This window comes from Thunnus albacares, chromosome 2 (assembly GCF_914725855.1).
Source record: "Thunnus albacares chromosome 2, fThuAlb1.1, whole genome shotgun sequence".
NCBI classification, from domain to species: domain Eukaryota; kingdom Metazoa; phylum Chordata; class Actinopteri; order Scombriformes; family Scombridae; genus Thunnus; species Thunnus albacares.
Genome location: NC_058107.1, coordinates 39,569,098 through 39,590,701, shown reverse-complemented (window position 1 = coordinate 39,590,701; position 21,604 = coordinate 39,569,098). Strand labels below are relative to the sequence as shown.

Genomic DNA, 21,604 nt, shown 5'->3' with positions numbered 1-21,604 from the left:
TGAATGATGATGTAACTCCGCAAATAAATGATAATGTAACTCCGTAAATAAATGATAATGTAACTCAGTAAATGAATAATAATGTAACGCAGTAAATAAATGATAATGTAACTCCGTAAATAAATGATAATGTAACTCCGTAAATAAATGATGATTTAAATCTGTGAATAATTGATAATGTAACTCAGTAAATGAATAATAATGTAACTCAATAAATAAATGATAATGTAACTCAGTAAATGAACGATAATGTAACTCCGTGAATAAATGATAATGTAACTCAGTAAATGAATAATGATGTAACTCAGTAAATAAATGATAATGTAACTCAGTAAATGAACGATAATGTAACTCCGTGAATAAATGATAATGTAACTCAGTAAATGAATAATGATGTAACTGAGTAAATAAATGATAATGTAACTCAGTAAATAAATGATAATGTAATTCAGGAAATAAATGATAATGTAACTCCATAAATAAATGATGATGTAACTCAGTAAATAAATGATGTAACTCAGTAAATAAATGATGTAACTCAGAAAAAAATGATAATGTAACTCAGTAAGTGAATGATGATGTAACTCAGTAAGTGAATGATGATGTAACTCCGCAAATAAATGATAATGTAACTCCGTAAATAAATGATGATGTAACTCCGTAAATAAATGATAATGTAACTCAGTAAATGAATAATAATGTAACGCAGTAAATAAATGATAATGTAACTCAGTAAATAAATGATAATGTAACTCAGTAAATAAATGATAATGTAACTCCGTAAATAAATGATGATTTAAATCCGTGAATAATTGATAATGTAACTCAGTAAATGAATAATAATGTAACTCAATAAATAAATGATAATGTAACTCAGTAAATGAACGATAATGTAACTCCGTGAATAAATGATAATGTAACTCAGTAAATGAATAATAATGTAACTCAATAAATGAATGATAATGTAACTCAGTAAATAAATGATAATGTAACTCAGTAAAGAAATGATAATGTAACTCAGTAAATGAGTGATAATGTAACTCGATAAATAAATGATAATGTAACTCAGTAAAGGAATGATAATGTAACTCAGTAAAGAAATGATGATGTAACTCAGTAAATACATGATAATGTAACTCAATAAATAAATGATAATGTAACTCAGTAAATAAATGATGATGTAACTCAGTAAATAAATGATAATGTAACTCAGAAAAAAATGATAATGTAACTCTATAAATAAATGATAATGTAACTCCGTAAATGAATGATGCTGTAACTCCGTAAATAAATGATAATGTAAGTCCGTGAATAAATGATAATGTAAATCTGTAAATAAATGATAATGTAAATCCATGAATAAATGATAATGTAACTCAGTAAATACATGATAATGTAAATCCATGAACAAATGATAATGTAACTCAGTAAATAAATGATAATGTAACTCAGTAAAGAAATGATAATGTAACTCAGTAAATGAGTGATAATGTAACTCAATAAATAAATGATAATGTAACTCAGTAAAGAAATGATGATATAACTCAGTACATGAGTGCTAATGTAACTCCGTAAATACATGATAATGTAACTCAATAAATAATTGATAATGTAACTCCATAAATAAATGATGATGTAACTCAGTAAATAAATGATGATGTAACTCAGTAAATAAATGATGTAACTCAGAAAAAAATGATAATGTAACTCAGTAAGTGAATGATGATGTAACTCCGCAAATAAATGATAATGTAACTCCGTAAATAAATGATAATGTAACTCAGTAAATGAATAATAATGTAACGCAGTAAATAAATGATAATGTAACTCCGTAAATAAATGATAATGTAACTCCGTAAATAAATGATGATTTAAATCTGTGAATAATTGATAATGTAACTCAGTAAATGAATAATAATGTAACTCAATAAATAAATGATAATGTAACTCAGTAAATGAACGATAATGTAACTCCGTGAATAAATGATAATGTAACTCAGTAAATGAATAATGATGTAACTCAGTAAATAAATGATAATGTAACTCAGTAAATGAACGATAATGTAACTCCGTGAATAAATGATAATGTAACTCAGTAAATGAATAATGATGTAACTGAGTAAATAAATGATAATGTAACTCAGTAAATAAATGATAATGTAATTCAGGAAATAAATGATAATGTAACTCCATAAATAAATGATGATGTAACTCAGTAAATAAATGATGTAACTCAGTAAATAAATGATGTAACTCAGAAAAAAATGATAATGTAACTCAGTAAGTGAATGATGATGTAACTCAGTAAGTGAATGATGATGTAACTCCGCAAATAAATGATAATGTAACTCCGTAAATAAATGATGATGTAACTCCATAAATAAATGATAATGTAACTCAGTAAATGAATAATAATGTAACGCAGTAAATAAATGATAATGTAACTCAGTAAATAAATGATAATGTAACTCAGTAAATAAATGATAATGTAACTCCGTAAATAAATGATGATTTAAATCCATGAATAATTGATAATGTAATTCAGTAAATGAATAATAATGTAACTCAATAAATAAATGATAATGTAACTCAGTAAATGAACGATAATGTAACTCCGTGAATAAATGATAATGTAACTCAGTAAATGAATAATAATGTAACTCAATAAATAAGTGATAATGTAACTCAGTAAATGAACGATAATGTAACTCCGTGAATAAATGATAATGTAACTCAGTAAATGAATAATGATGTAACTGAGTAAATAAATGATAATGTAACTCAGTAAATAAATGATAATGTAATTCAGTAAATAAATGATAATGTAACTCAGTAAATAAATGATAATGTAACTCCGTAAATAAATGATGATGTAACTCAGTAAATAAATGATGTAACTCAGAAAAAAATGATAATGTAACTCAGTAAGTGAATGATGATGTAACTCCGCAAATAAATGATAATGTAACTCCGTAAATAAATGATGATGTAACTCCGTAAATAAATGATAATGTAACTCAGTAAATGAATAATAATGTAACGCAGTAAATAAATGATAATGTAACTCAGTAAATAAATGATAATGTAACTCAGTAAATAAATGATAATGTAACTCCGTAAATAAATGATGATTTAAATCCGTGAATAATTGATAATGTAACTCAGTAAATGAATAATAATGTAACTCAATAAATAAATGATAATGTAACTCAGTAAATGAACGATAATGTAACTCCGTGAATAAATGATAATGTAACTCAGTAAATGAATAATGATGTAACTCAGTAAATAAATGATAATGTAACTCAGTAAATGAATAATAATGTAACTCAATAAATAAATGATAATGTAACTCAGTAAATGAACGATAATGTAACTCCGTGAATAAATGATAATGTAACTCAGTAAATGAATAATGATGTAACTGAGTAAATAAATGATAATGTAACTCAGTAAATAAATGATAATGTAATTCAGTAAATAAATGATAATGTAACTCAGTAAATAAATGATAATGTAACTCCGTAAATAAATGATGATTTAAATCCGTGAATAATTGATAATGTAACTCAGTAAATGAATAATAATGTAACTTAGTAAATAAATAATAATATAACTCAGTAAATAAATGATAATGTAACTCAATGAATAAATGATAATGTAACTCATTAAATGAATGATAATGTAAATCCATAAACAAATGATAATGTAACTCAATAAATAAATGATAATGTAACTCAGTAAATAAATGATAATGTAATTCAGTAAATAAATGATAATGTAATTCAGGAAATAAATGATAATTTAACTCAGTAAATAAATGATAATGTAACTCAGTAAATAAATGATAATGTAACTCAGAAAATGAATAATAATGTAACGCAGTAAATAAATGATAATGTAACACTAAATAAATGATAATGTAATTCAGTAAATGAATGATAATGTAACGCAGTAAATAAATGGTAATGTAACGCAGTATATAAATGATAATGTAATTCAGTAAAAAAAAAAGATAATGTAACTCAGTATATAAATGATAATGTAACTCAGTAAATAAATAATAATGTAACTCCGTAAATAAATGATGATTTAAATCCTTAAATAAATGATAATGTAACTCAGTATATACATGAAAATGTAACTCAGTGAATAAACAATAATGTAACTCAGGACATAGATGATAATGTAATTCCGTAAAGAAATGATAATTTAACTCAGTAAATAAATGTTAATGTAAATCAGTGAATAAACAATAATGTAACTCAGGACATAGATGATAATGTAAATCCGTAAATAAATGACAATGTAACTCAGTAAATGAATGACGATTTAACTCAGTACATTAATGAAAATGTAATTCAGTAAATAAATGATAATGTAACTCCGTAAATAAATGATAATGTAACTCAGGACATGAATGATAATGTAACTCCGTGAATAAATGATAATGTAAATCCGTAAATAAATGATAATGTAACTCAGGAAATGAATGATAATGTAACTCTGTAAATAAATAATAATGTCACTCAGTAAATAAATGATAATGTAAATCCATAAATAAATGATAATGTAAATCCATAAATAAATGATAATGTAACTCATTAAGTAAATGATAATGTAAAACCATAAATAAATGATAATGTAACTCAATAAATGAATGATAATGTTAATCTATAAACAAATGATAATGTAACTCAATAAATAAATGACAATGTAACTCCGTAAATGAATGATGCTGTTACTCCGTAAATAAATGATAATGTAAATCCATGAATAAATGATAATGTAACTCAGTAAAAAAATGATAATGTAACTCTGTGAATTAATGATAATGTAAATCCATAAATAAATGATAATGTAACTCAGTAAATAAATGTTAATGTAAATCCAAAAATAAACGATAAAGTAAGTCGATAAATAAATGATAATGTAACTCAATAAATGAATGATAATGTTAATCTATAAACAAATGATGATGTAACTCAATAAATAAATGATAATGTAAGTCAGTGAATAACTGATAATGTAAATCTGTAAATAAATGATAATGTAAATCCATGAATAAATGATAATGTAACTCAGTAAATAAATGTTAATGTAAATCAGTAAATGAATAATAATGTAACTCAGGACATAAATGATAATGTAAATCTGTAAATAAATGATAATGTAACTCCATAAATAAATGATAATGTAAATCCGTAAATAAATGATAATGTAACTCCGTAACTAAATGATAATGGAAATCCATAAATGAGTGATAATGTAAATCCATGAATAAATAATAATGTAACTCCATAAATAAATGATAATGTAAATCCGTAAATAAATGATAATGTAACTCCGTAACTAAATGATAATGGAAATCCGTAAATAAGTGATAATGTAAATCCATGAATAAATAATAATGTAAGTCCATAAATAAATGATAATGTAAATCCGTAAATAAATGATAATGTAACTCCGTAACTAAATGATAATGGAAATTCGTGAATAAGTGATAATGTAAATCCATGAATAAATGATAATGTAACTCAGTAAATAAATGATAATGTAAATACCTAAATAAATGATAATGTAACTCAGTAAAAACGTGATATTGTAACTCAGTAAAAAAAATGAAAATGTAACTCAGTAAATTAATGATAATGTAAATCCGTAAATAAATGACAATGTAACTCAGTAAATGAATGACGATTTAACTCAGTACATTAATGAAAATGTAATTCAGTAAATAAATGATAATGTAACTCCGTAAATAAATGATAATGTAACTCAGGACATGAATGATAATGTAACTCCGTGAATAAATGATAATGTAAATCCGTAAATAAATGATAATGTCACTCAGTAAATAAATGAAAATGTAAATCCATAAATAAATGATAATGTAAATCCATAAATAAATGATAATGTAACTCAGTAAGTAAATGATAATGTAAAACCATAAATAAATGATAATGTAACTCAATAAATGAATGATAATGTTAATCTATAAACAAATGATAATGTAACTCCGTAAATGAATGATGCTGTTACTCCGTAAATAAATGATAATGTAAGTCCGTGAATAAATGATAATGTACATCTGTAAATAAATGATGATGTAAATCCATGAATAAATGATAATGTAACTCAGTAAAAAAATGATAATGTAACTCTGTGAATTAATGATAATGTAAATCCATACATAAATGATAATGTAACTCAGTAAACAAATGATAATGCAACTCAGTAAATGAATGATAATGTAACTCAATAAATAAATGATAATGTAACTCAATAAATAAATGATGCTTTAAAACTGTAAGTAAATGATAATGTAACTCCGTAAACAAATGATAATACAACTCAGTAAATGAATGATAATGTAACTCAATAAATAAATGATGATGTAACTCAGAAAATAAATGAAAATGTAACTCCGTAACTAAATCATAATGCAAATCTGTAAATAAATGATGATGTAACTCAGTAAATAAATGATAATGTAATGCAGTAAATAAATGATAATGTAACTCAGTAAATAAATGATAATGTAACTCAGTAAATGAATGATAATGTAAATCCATAAACAAATGATAATGTAACTTAGTAAATAAATGATAATGTAACTCCGTAAATGAATGATGCTGTTACTCCGTAAATAAATGATAATGTAAGTCCGTGAATAGATGATAATGTAACTCAGTAAATAAATGATAATGTAAGTCCGTGAATAGATGATAATGTAACTCAGTAAATAAATGACAATGTAAATCCATAAACAAATGATAATGTAACTCAGTAAATAAATGATGATGTAATTCAGTAAATAAATGATAATGTAACTCGGTAAATAAATGATAATGTAACTCAGTAAATGAATGATAATGTAAATCCATAAACAAATGATAATGTAACTTAGTAAATACATGATAATGTAACTCCGTAAATGAATGATGCTGTTACTCCGTAAATAAATGATAATGTAAGTCTGTGAATAGATGATAATGTAACTCAATAAATTAATGATAATGTAAATCAATAAATAAATGATAATGTAACTCAGTAAATAAATGATGATGTAACTCAGTAAGTGAATGATGATGTAACTCCGTAAATAAATGATGATGTAACTCAGTAAATAAATGATAATGTAACTCCGTAAATAAATGATAATGTAACTCTGTAAATAAATGATGATGTAACTCAGTAAATAAATGATAATGTAATTCAGTAAATAAATGATAATGTAACTCAGTAAATGAATAATAATGTAACTCAATAAATAAATGATAATGTAACTCAGTAAATGAACAATAATGTAACTCAGTAAATAAATGATGATGTAACTCTGTAAATAAATTATGCTTTAAAACCGTAAGTAAATGATAATGTAACTCAGTAAATGAATGATAATGTAACTCAGTAAATCAATGATAATGTAACTCAGTAAATGAATGATGATGTAACTCTGTAAATAAATTATGCTTTAAAACCGTAAGTAAATGATAATGTAACTCAGTAAATGAATGATAATGCAACTCAATAAATACATGATAATGTAACTCAGGACATAAATGATAATGTAACTCAGTAAATAACTGATAATGTAACTCAGTAAATAACTGATAATGTAACTCAGTAAATAAATGATGATGTAACTCAGTAAGTAAATGATAATGCAACTCAATAAAGAAATGATAATGTAACTCAGTAAATAAATGATAATACAACTCAGTAAACGAATAAGAATGTAAGTCAGTAAATAAATGATGATGTAACTCAATTAATACATGATAATGTAACTCAATAAATACATGATAATGTAACTCAATAAATAAATGATAATGTAACTCAATAAATAAATGATAATGTAACTCAGAAAAATAAATGAAAATGTAACTCCATAAACAAATGATAATGTAACTCAGTAAACAAATGATGATGTAACTCAGTAAATGAATGATAATGTAATGCAGTAAATAAATGATAATGTAATTCAGTAAATGAATGATAGTGTAATTCAGTAAATAAATGATAATGTAACACTAAATAAATGGTACTGTAACTCAATATATAAATGATAATGTAACGCAGTAAATAAATGATAATGTAACTCAGTAAAAAAATGATAATGTAGCTAAGTAAATAAATGATAATGTAATTCAGTAAATAAATGATAATGTAACTCAGTAAATGAATGATGCTGTTACTCCGTAAATAAATGATAATGTAAGTCTGTGAATAGATGATAATGTAACTCAATAAATAAATGATAATGTAACTCAGTAAATAAATGATGATGTAACTCAGTAAATAAATGATAATGTAACTCAGTAAATGAATGATGATGTAACTCAGTAAATAAATGATAATGTAACTCAGTAAATGAATGATGCTGTTACTCCGTAAATAAATGATAATGTAAGTCTGTGAATAGATGATAATGTAACTCAATAAATAAATGATAATGTAACTCAGTAAATAAATGATGATGTAACTCAGTAAATAAATGATAATGTAACTCAGAAAAAAATGATAATGTAACTCAGTAAGTGAATGATGATGTAACTCCGTAAATAAATGATGATGTAACTCAGTAAATAAATGATAATGTAACTCTGTAAATAAATGATGATGTAACTCAGTAAATAAATGATAATGTAATTCAGTAAATAATTGATAATGTAACTCAGTAAATGAATAATAATATAACGCAGTAAATAAATGATAATGTAACTCCGTAAATAAATGATAATATAATTCAGTAAATAAATGATAATGTAACTCCGTAAATAAATGATAATGTAATTCAGTAAATAAATGATAATGTAACTCAGTAAATAAATGATAATGTAATTCAGTAAATAAATGATAATGTAACTCAGTAAATGAATAATAATGTAACGCAGTAAATAAATGATAATGTAATTCAGTAAATAAATGATAATGTAACTCCGTAAATAAATGATGATGTAACTCAGTAAATAAATGATAATGTAATTCAGTAAATAAATGATAATGTAACTCAGTAAATGAATAATAATGTAACACAGTAAATAAATGATAATGTAACTCCGTAAATAAATGATGATGTAATTCAGTAAATAAATGATAATGTAACTCAGTAAATAAATGATAATGTAATTCAGTAAATAAATGATAATGTAACTCAGTAAATGAATAATAATGTAACACAGTAAATAAATGATAATGTAACTCAGGAAATAAATGATAATGTAACACTAAATAAATGATAATGTAACACAGTAAATAAATGGTAATTTAACTCAGTATATAAATGATAATGTAATTCAGTAAAAAAAAATGATAATGTTACTCCGTAAATAAATGATAATGTAAGTTTGTGAATAGATGATAATGTAACTCAATAAATTAATGATAATGTAACTCAATAAATAAATGATAATGTAACTCAGTAAATAAATGATAATGTAACTCAGTAAGTGAATGATGATGTAACTCCATAAATAAATGATGATGTAACTCAGTAAATAAATGATAATGTAACTCCGTAAATAAATGATAATGTAACTCCGTAAATAAATGATGATGTAACTCAGTAAATAAATGATAATGTAATTCAGTAAATAAATGATAATGTAACTCAGTAAATGAATAATGATGTAACTGAGTAAATAAATGATAATGTAACTCAGTAAATAAATGATAATGTAATTCAGTAAATAAATGATAATGTAACTCAGTAAATAAATGATAATGTAACTCCGTAAATAAATGATGATTTAAATCCGTGAATAATTGATAATGTAACTCAGTAAATGAATAATAATGTAACTTAGTAAATAAATAATAATATAACTCAGTAAATAAATGATAATGTAACTCAATGAATAAATGATAATGTAACTCATTAAATGAATGATAATGTAAATCCATAAACAAATGATAATGTAACTCAATAAATAAATGATAATGTAACTCAGTAAATAAATGATAATGTAATTCAGTAAATAAATGATAATGTAATTCAGGAAATAAATGATAATTTAACTCAGTAAATAAATGATAATGTAACTCAGTAAATAAATGATAATGTAACTCAGAAAATGAATAATAATGTAACGCAGTAAATAAATGATAATGTAACACTAAATAAATGATAATGTAATTCAGTAAATGAATGATAATGTAACGCAGTAAATAAATGGTAATGTAACGCAGTATATAAATGATAATGTAATTCAGTAAAAAAAAAAGATAATGTAACTCAGTATATAAATGATAATGTAACTCAGTAAATAAATAATAATGTAACTCCGTAAATAAATGATGATTTAAATCCTTAAATAAATGATAATGTAACTCAGTATATACATGAAAATGTAACTCAGTGAATAAACAATAATGTAACTCAGGACATAGATGATAATGTAATTCCGTAAAGAAATGATAATGTAACTCAGTAAATAAATGTTAATGTAAATCAGTGAATAAACAATAATGTAACTCAGGACATAGATGATAATGTAAATCCGTAAATAAATGACAATGTAACTCAGTAAATGAATGACGATTTAACTCAGTACATTAATGAAAATGTAATTCAGTAAATAAATGATAATGTAACTCCGTAAATAAATGATAATGTAACTCAGGACATGAATGATAATGTAACTCCGTGAATAAATGATAATGTAAATCCGTAAATAAATGATAATGTAACTCAGGAAATGAATGATAATGTAACTCTGTAAATAAATAATAATGTCACTCAGTAAATAAATGATAATGTAAATCCATAAATAAATGATAATGTAAATCCATAAATAAATGATAATGTAACTCATTAAGTAAATGATAATGTAAAACCATAAATAAATGATAATGTAACTCAATAAATGAATGATAATGTTAATCTATAAACAAATGATAATGTAACTCAATAAATAAATGACAATGTAACTCCGTAAATGAATGATGCTGTTACTCCGTAAATAAATGATAATGTAAATCCATGAATAAATGATAATGTAACTCAGTAAAAAAATGATAATGTAACTCTGTGAATTAATGATAATGTAAATCCATAAATAAATGATAAAGTAAGTCGATAAATAAATGATAATGTAACTCAATAAATGAATGATAATGTTAATCTATAAACAAATGATGATGTAACTCAATAAATAAATGATAATGTAAGTCAGTGAATAACTGATAATGTAAATCTGTAAATAAATGATAATGTAAATCCATGAATAAATGATAATGTAACTCAGTAAATAAATGTTAATGTAAATCAGTAAATGAATAATAATGTAACTCAGGACATAAATGATAATGTAAATCTGTAAATAAATGATAATGTAACTCCATAAATAAATGATAATGTAAATCCGTAAATAAATGATAATGTAACTCCGTAACTAAATGATAATGTAAATCCATAAATAAATGATAAAGTAAGTCGATAAATAAATGATAATGTAACTCCATAAATAAATGATAATGTAAATCCGTAAATAAATGATAATGTAACTCCGTAACTAAATGATAATGGAAATCCGTAAATAAGTGATAATGTAAATCCATTAATAAATAATAATGTAAGTCCATAAATAAATGATAATTTAAATCCGTAAATAAATGATAATGTAACTCCGTAACTAAATGATAATGGAAATTCGTAAATAAGTGATAATGTAAATCCATGAATAAATGATAATGTAACTCAGTAAATAAATGATAATGTAAATACCTAAATAAATGATAATGTAACTCAGTAAAAACGTGATATTGTAACTCAGTAAAAAAAATGAAAATGTAACTCAGTAAATTAATGATAATGTAAATCCGTAAATAAATGACAATGTAACTCAGTAAATGAATGACGATTTAACTCAGTACATTAATGAAAATGTAATTCAGTAAATAAATGATAATGTAACTCCGTAAATAAATGATAATGTAACTCAGGACATGAATGATAATGTAACTCCGTGAATAAATGATAATGTAAATCCGTAAATAAATGATAATGTCACTCAGTAAATAAATGAAAATGTAAATCCATAAATAAATGATAATGTAAATCCATAAATAAATGATAATGTAACTCAGTAAGTAAATGATAATGTAAAACCATAAATAAATGATAATGTAACTCAATAAATGAATGATAATGTTAATCTATAAACAAATGATAATGTAACTCAGTAAATGAATGATAATGTAAATCCATAAACAAATGATAATGTAACTTAGTAAATACATGATAATGTAACTCCGTAAATGAATGATGCTGTTACTCCGTAAATAAATGATAATGTAAGTCCGTGAATAAATGATAATGTACATCTGTAAATAAATGATGATGTAAATCCATGAATAAATGATAATGTAACTCAGTAAAAAAATGATAATGTAACTCTGTGAATTAATGATAATGTAAATCCATACATAAATGATAATGTAACTCAGTAAACAAATGATAATGCAACTCAGTAAATGAATGATAATGTAACTCAATAAATAAATGATAATGTAACTCAATAAATAAATGATGCTTTAAAACTGTAAGTAAATGATAATGTAACTCCGTAAACAAATGATAATACAACTCAGTAAATGAATGATAATGTAACTCAATAAATAAATGATGATGTAACTCAGAAAATAAATGAAAATGTAACTCCGTAACTAAATCATAATGCAAATCTGTAAATAAATGATGATGTAACTCAGTAAATAAATGATAATGTAATGCAGTAAATAAATGATAATGTAACTCAGTAAATAAATGATAATGTAACTCAGTAAATGAATGATAATGTAAATCCATAAACAAATGATAATGTAACTTAGTAAATAAATGATAATGTAACTCCGTAAATGAATGATGCTGTTACTCCGTAAATAAATGATAATGTAAGTCCGTGAATAGATGATAATGTAACTCAGTAAATAAATGATAATGTAAGTCCGTGAATAGATGATAATGTAACTCAGTAAATAAATGACAATGTAAATCCATAAACAAATGATAATGTAACTCAGTAAATAAATGATGATGTAATTCAGTAAATAAATGATAATGTAACTCGGTAAATAAATGATAATGTAACTCAGTAAATGAATGATAATGTAAATCCATAAACAAATGATAATGTAACTTAGTAAATACATGATAATGTAACTCCGTAAATGAATGATGCTGTTACTCCGTAAATAAATGATAATGTAAGTCTGTGAATAGATGATAATGTAACTCAATAAATTAATGATAATGTAAATCAATAAATAAATGATAATGTAACTCAGTAAATAAATGATAATGTAACTCAGTAAGTGAATGATGATGTAATTCCGTAAATAAATGATGATGTAACTCAGTAAATAAATGATAATGTAACTCCGTAAATAAATGATAATGTAACTCTGTAAATAAATGATGATGTAACTCAGTAAATAAATGATAATGTAATTCAGTAAATAAATGATAATGTAACTCAGTAAATGAATAATAATGTAACTCAATAAATAAATGATAATGTAACTCAGTAAATGAACAATAATGTAACTCAGTAAATAAATGATGATGTAACTCTGTAAATAAATTATGCTTTAAAACCGTAAGTAAATGATAATGTAACTCAGTAAATGAATGATAATGTAACTCAGTAAATCAATGATAATGTAACTCAGTAAATGAATGATGATGTAACTCTGTAAATAAATTATGCTTTAAAACCGTAAGTAAATGATAATGTAACTCAGTAAATGAATGATAATGCAACTCAATAAATACATGATAATGTAACTCAGGACATTAATGATAATGTAACTCAGTAAATAACTGATAATGTAACTCAGTAAATAAATGATGATGTAACTCAGTAAGTAAATGATAATGCAACTCAATAAAGAAATGATAATGTAACTCAGTAAATAAATGATAATACAACTCAGTAAACGAATAAGAATGTAAGTCAGTAAATAAATGATGATGTAACTCAATTAATACATGATAATGTAACTCAATAAATACATGATAATGTAACTCAATAAATAAATGATAATGTAACTCAATAAATAAATGATAATGTAACTCAGAAAAATAAATGAAAATGTAACTCCATAAACAAATGATAATGTAACTCAGTAAACAAATGATGATGTAACTCAGTAAATGAATGATAATGTAATGCAGTAAATAAATGATAATGTAATTCAGTAAATGAATGATAGTGTAATTCAGTAAATAAATGATAATGTAACACTAAATAAATGGTACTGTAACTCAATATATAAATGATAATGTAACGCAGTAAATAAATGATAATGTAACTCAGTAAAAAAATGATAATGTAGCTAAGTAAATAAATGATAATGTAATTCAGTAAATAAATGATAATGTAACTCAGTAAATGAATGATGCTGTTACTCCGTAAATAAATGATAATGTAAGTCTGTGAATAGATGATAATGTAACTCAATAAATAAATGATAATGTAACTCAGTAAATAAATGATGATGTAACTCAGTAAATAAATGATAATGTAACTCAGTAAATAAATGATGATGTAACTCAGTAAATAAATGATAATGTAACTCCGTAAATAAATGATGATGTAACTCAGTAAATAAATGATAATGTAATTCAGTAAATAAATGATAATGTAACTCCGTAAATAAATGATAATGTAACTCAGTAAATAAATGATAATGTAATTCAGTAAATAAATGATAATGTAACTCAGTAAATGAATAATAATGTAACGCAGTAAATAAATGATAATGTAACTCCGTAAATAAATGATAATATAATTCAGTAAATAAATGATAATGTAACTCCGTAAATAAATGATAATGTAATTCAGTAAATAAATGATAATGTAACTCAGTAAATAAATGATAATGTAATTCAGTAAATAAATGATAATGTAACTCAGTAAATGAATAATAATGTAACGCAGTAAATAAATGATAATGTAATTCAGTAAATAAATGATAATGTAACTCCGTAAATAAATGATGATGTAACTCAGTAAATAAATGATAATGTAATTCAGTAAATAAATGATAATGTAACTCAGTAAATGAATAATAATGTAACACAGTAAATAAATGATAATGTAACTCCGTAAATAAATGATGATGTAATTCAGTAAATAAATGATAATGTAACTCAGTAAATAAATGATAATGTAATTCAGTAAATAAATGATAATGTAACTCAGTAAATGAATAATAATGTAACACAGTAAATAAATGATAATGTAACTCAGGAAATAAATGATAATGTAACACTAAATAAATGATAATGTAACACAGTAAATAAATGGTAATTTAACTCAGTATATAAATGATAATGTAATTCAGTAAAAAAAAATGATAATGTTACTCCGTAAATAAATGATAATGTAAGTTTGTGAATAGATGATAATGTAACTCAATAAATTAATGATAATGTAACTCAATAAATAAATGATAATGTAACTCAGTAAATAAATGATAATGTAACTCAGTAAGTGAATGATGATGTAACTCCATAAATAAATGATGATGTAACTCAGTAAATAAATGATAATGTAACTCCGTAAATAAATGATAATGTAACTCCGTAAATAAATGATGATGTAACTCAGTAAATAAATGATAATGTAATTCAGTAAATAAATGATAATGTAACTCAGTAAATGAATAATAATGTAACTCAATAAATAAATGATAATGTAACTCAGTAAATGAACAATAATGTAACTCAGTAAGTAAATGATAATGTAACTCAGTAAATGAATGATAATGTAACTCAGTAAGTGAATGATAATGCAACTCAATAAATACATGATAATGTAACTCAGGACATAAATGATAATGTAACTCAGTAAATAAATGATAATGTAACTCAGTAAATACATGATGATGTAACTCAGTAAGTAAATGATAATGCAACTCAATAAAGAAATGATAATGTAACTCAGTAAATAAATGATAATACAACTCAGTAAACGAATAAGAATGTAAGTCAGTAAATAAATGATGATGTAACTCAATACATAAATGATAATGTAACTCAATTAATACATGATAATGTAACTCAATAAATACATGATAATGTAACTCAATAAATAAATGATAATGTAACTCAATTAATACATGATAATGTAACTCAATAAATACATGATAATGTAACTCAGGACATAAATGATAATGTAACTCAGTAAATAAATGATAATGTAACTCAGTAAATACATGATGATGTAACTCAGTAAGTAAATGATAATGCAACTCAATAAAGAAATGATAATGTAACTCAGTAAATAAATGATAATACAACTCAGTAAACGAATAAGAATGTAAGTCAGTAAATAAATGATGATGTAACTCAATAAATAAATGATAATGTAACTCAATTAATACATGATAATGTAACTCAATAAATACATGATAATGTAACTCAATAAATAAATGATAATGTAACTCAATAAATAAATGATAATGTAACTCAGAAAAATAAATGAAAATGTAACTCCATAAACAAATGATAATGTAACTCAGTAAACAAATGATAATGCAACTCAGTAAATGAATGATAACGTAACTCAATAAATACATGATAATGTAACTCAATAAATAAATGATAATGTAACTCAATAAATAAATGATGATGTAACTCAGAAAATAAATGAAAATGTAACTCCATAAATGAATAATAATGTAACGCAGTAAATAAATGATGATGTAACTCAGTAAATGAATGATAATGTAACTCAGTAAATGAATGATAATGTAACTCAGTAAATGAATGATAGTGTAATTCAGTAAATAAATGATAATGTAACACTAAATAAATGGTACTGTAACTCAGTATATAAATGATAATGTAACGCAGTAAATAAATGATAATGTAACTCAGTAAAAAAATTATAATGTAGCTAAGTAAATAAATGATAATGTAATTCAGTAAATAAATGATAATGTAACTCAGTAAATAAATGATAATGTAACTCAGTAAATAAATGATAATGTAACTCAGTAAATAAATGATGATGTAACTCAGTAAATAAATGATAATGTAACTCAGAAAAAAATGATAATGTAACTCAGTAAGTGAATGATGATGTAACTCCGTAAATAAAGGATGATGTAACTCAGTAAATAAATGATAATGTAAGTCTGTGAATAGATGATAATGTAACTCAATAAATAAATGATAATGTAACTCAGTAAATAAATGATGATGTAACTCAGTAAATAAATGATAATGTAACTCAGAAAAAAATGATAATGTAACTCAGTAAGTGAATGATGATGTAACTCCGTAAATAAATGATGATGTAACTCAGTAAATAAATGATAATGTAACTCCGTAAATAAATGATGATGTAACTCAGTAAATAAATGGTAATTTAACTCAGTATATAAATGATAATGTAATTCAGTAAAAAAAAATGATAATGTAACTCAGTATATAAATGATAATGTAACTCAGTAAATAAATGATAATGTAATTCAGTAAATAAATGATAATGTAACTCAGTAAATGAATGATAGTGTAATTCAGTAAATAAATGATAATGTAACACTAAATAAATGGTACTGTAACTCAGTATATAAATGATCATGTAACGCAGTAAATAAATGATAATGTAACTCAGTAAATGAATGATAATGTAACTCCGTAAATAAATGATAATGTAATTCAGTAAATAAATGATAATGTAACTCAGTAAATAAATGATAATGTAATTCAGTAAATAAATGATAATGTAACTCAGTAAATTAATAATAATGTAATTCAGTAAATAAATGATAATGTAATTCAGTAAATAAATGATAATGTAACTCAGTAAATAAATGATAATGTAATTCAGTAAATAAATGATAATGTAACTCAGTAAATGAATGATGCTGTTACTCCGTAAATAAATGATAATGTAAGTCTGTGAATAGATGATAATGTAACTCAATAAATAAATGATAATGTAACTCAGTAAATAAATGATAATGTAACTCAGTAAGTGAATGATGATGTAACTCCGTAAATAAATGATGATGTAACTCAGTAAATAAATGATAATGTAACTCCGTAAATAAATGATGATGTAACTCAGTAAATAAATGATAATGTAATTCAGTAAATAAATGATAATGTAACTCAGTAAATGAATAATAATGTAACGCAGTAAATAAATGATAATGTAACTCCGTAAATAAATGATAATGTAATTCAGTAAATAAATGATAATGTAACTCCGTAAATAAATGATAATGTAATTCAGTAAATAAATGATAATGTAACTCAGTAAATAAATGATAATGTAATTCAGTAAATAAATGATAATGTAACTCAGTAAATGAATAATAATGTAACGCAGTAAATAAATGATAATGTAATTCAGTAAATAAATGATAATGTAACTCAGTAAATAAATGATAATGTAATTCAGTAAATAAATGATAATGTAAATCCATAAATAAATGATAATGTAACTCAGTAAATAAATGATAATGTAATTCAGTAAATAAATGATAATGTAAATCCATAAACAAATGATAATGTAACTCAGTAAATAAATGATAATGTAACTCAATAAATAAATGATGATCAGCACAGGTGTGCACAGGTGTGCACGCACCCAAGACGCATTTAGGACGAATTGAGATCTGATCACTCAGAACACATTCGGAGGTGGTCTGAGCCGCATGTGACCACATTTGTTTAGCAGTGTAAACGCAATGCATCCTGGGCCACATTGAAGGACCGCCTACTCAGCTGACGTCCTCTAGTTTCCGGCAGACGAGGCATCAACTTGTTTCATAACAGGATAAACAAATGCATTATATTGTTTTTCATGTGAATTAAAAACGTAATCCAGCTTCCTGTCCTGTCAAATTGATAACTACAGTTATTAGTTTTGCTGCTCAACATAATGAGCTCAGGATTTATCAGGACGACGACTGCTTTACTAAAAACAGTTTCACAGTATGAACCTGGACTGTGTGTAACAGCTGACCTGTTACTGATCCTGTCGACGTGTCGGAGATTTAAATAATCAGTGAAGTTATGCTGCTGTGTGTCGTGTAAATGCGCACAACGTGTCTAAATGTAATAACTCTGTATATGTGTCTATATTCCGATGCAACGCTAGATGCAAATAGGACGAGGGGGCACGATGCACGTTTATTTGTTTATCCTGTTATCAAATGAGTTGAACACCGTTTTGGATGGAGGGTACACAGACCCCCGGCCCTCCTGCTGGTTAATAATGAATGAATTTGGTGTTTGCAAACTGTAATGATGTGTGTTTATTCGCATATAAAGCGGGGAAGTGAGATCCGATCACAAGTGGTCACTCAGGACGCATGTGGAGACGAATGTTAACGCCAGGTGTGAACAGAGCCACACTGACACAAGACAGAAGAGTCAGTTTGTTTTTCCTGTTCTGGAATAAACTGAGAAGTTAATGACCTTTTACACAGAAATGTGTTATGTTAATTTAATTTCTCTCATGCTTCCACCCTGCCCCTCATCCTGTCTGATAACAAGCTGCAGGTTCAGTTGATCCAGATTCAGCTGAAGCAGCATGAGGAGCAGCAGGACTGATTGATATGTGTGTGAATGTATTTTATATCTGTGACTCTGATTTCTTGGTAAAAGCAGAGTCACAGACAGCAGGATGAAGCAGCTGCAGCTGGAGCTACAGAAACAGCAGATACCTCCTCATCATCACCTCTGACCCTCAGCAGTGACCTTCATCAGGCCTGTAGACCTGCTGGTCTGATGGGTCCAGGATGAGGATGAGGATGAGGATAGCACACTGGGTCAGTACATAGTTTCAGTTCAGCTTCATCTGTACTGATGAGTGCTAATAATCTCACTGTGTGGTTGTTGAGATGCAGCCTGATCTGAACCCAAAGCCAACGGTGCGTCTATAACTCTGACATCATCAGATCTGGATCAGCAATGTTATCTACTATGTTAAGTAATGTTTAATCTGTGCTGACTGAAGATTCTCTGAAATGCACAATATAACAACTACAAATCAACAAGCTTCCAGCACTGATGTTCACTTCTTTGGACCAGTAAAATATGTAAAGAAGGTCAGCGGATCACAGCCAACCGGAGCTCACAGTACAAATGTCACCTGGTTTAAAGGTTCTGTATGTAAGAATCAGAAATTCCTTCTCATCAGTGACGCCGGTGGCCGTTAAATGAGCTGCAGTCAACGTCCTGCTGAGACGACTGCAGGTGACGTCGTTGAGGAAATAATGTTTTAATGGTGTGTTTTCGTTGTGTGTGAGCGACTTGTCATCGTGGGCAGTTTTGTGGTGAACTGTGTAGCGGTTGATGGAGGCGGCTAGCTGTCTCGTTAGCTGCAGAGCTAATATCTGCAGGGTGTTTCGGTCGGAAAGCACCGTTTTTGTTGTGTTGTTGTGTCGTTATGTGTCGTTGTTTGTTGGCGTTACCGGGAGACGGGGGAGGACCTCAAACGTCACTTCAGATAGAAATCAGACGACAGGCTGTTACAGACAACAGGAAGTCGTGAACGTCTCATTCTAGATGTTACATCACTTCCTGTTCACTCACTGACAATAAACAGGATATAGAACCTTTAAATCAATCAGATACAGATTATCGATCAGCTCTTCTGTTCAAATTCTAAAAAGCTGTATTGGTATGAAAGGTAAAGTGATGTCTGTAGCAGAGCCAACTGACATGTTATCGATCACAAAAGAAATGTGATCAGCTGATCAGAAGCAAACAAACCCGTTAAACCGTCCGGTCCGTTAGCGGCCGCGCGCTGCAGCATCATGGAGGACGGAGAGCGCGAGCCGCTGTCGTCACTCACCTTGTTGCTATGGCAGAGCAGACAGGCGCACGAGGGCCGCCGCACACAAATACACACGGCCGGTTACCGGCTTTTAACTGGAGCAGCTGCACCGCTGCCGGTACCCGGTAACCCGGTACCCGGTGACAGCAGGTATGAGCAGGTGTACGTACCCACAGCTCGGTGCCCCAGTTGCAGCTCATGGCTCCGGTCTCCTCCTCGCGCTCCTCCGCTGCGGCTGCTCGCGCTCCGCCTCTCGGTAACGATGCTACAACCACCGCGAGCTGCTGATGCTGCTGCCCGCCGCGCGCATCACCGACACACCGGCGGCCTGTCTGTCTCTGTGTGTGCGCGTGCGTGCGTGCGTGTCTGTTCGGCTGCACATGAGCAGAGGACGCGGATCACGCGCGGCTCGTCTCGGAGGACCCTTTGTCATGAAGAGGAGATGCTGAGAATCAGTGCGTACTGCGCATGCTCAGTGACAGCCCCGCCCTGCCATCCCGCGTCATCAGGATAATAAATATGTTGACCACAGATTGATCAGAGTATTGATCACATGTAGACATGAACACACGAGGCGCTGTTCTGTCAGCTGTCACCATGAGGAGTGACGTCACGTTTCTCACTGCCCGGGTTGTTTCCTCAATCAATCAATCAATCAATCAATCAATCAATCAAACTTTATTTATAAAGCACCTTTCATACAAGTTAAATGCAATTCAAAGTGCTTTACAGGTGACTGACAGACTTGCAGGTAAATATGGAGACTAATTAACACTAAAATAATTAAAAAGCAA

The 21,604-nt window shown here is 26.4% G+C and overlaps 1 protein-coding gene across 1 annotated transcript in view; it reads right to left on the bottom strand.

Annotated features, from left to right (window-relative positions):
• The window catches only part of fnbp1a (formin binding protein 1a), a 79,977-nt gene extending 58,615 nt beyond the window's left edge, over window positions 1-21,362 (bottom strand). Inside the window, exon 1 of the mRNA XM_044335492.1 lies at window positions 20,981-21,362. Within this exon, the coding sequence (XP_044191427.1) occupies window positions 20,981-21,010 (30 nt within the window). The 5' untranslated portion in view covers window positions 21,011-21,362. The remainder of the gene's footprint in view (window positions 1-20,980) is intronic.
• Window positions 21,363-21,604: the final 242 nt, after the last annotated feature.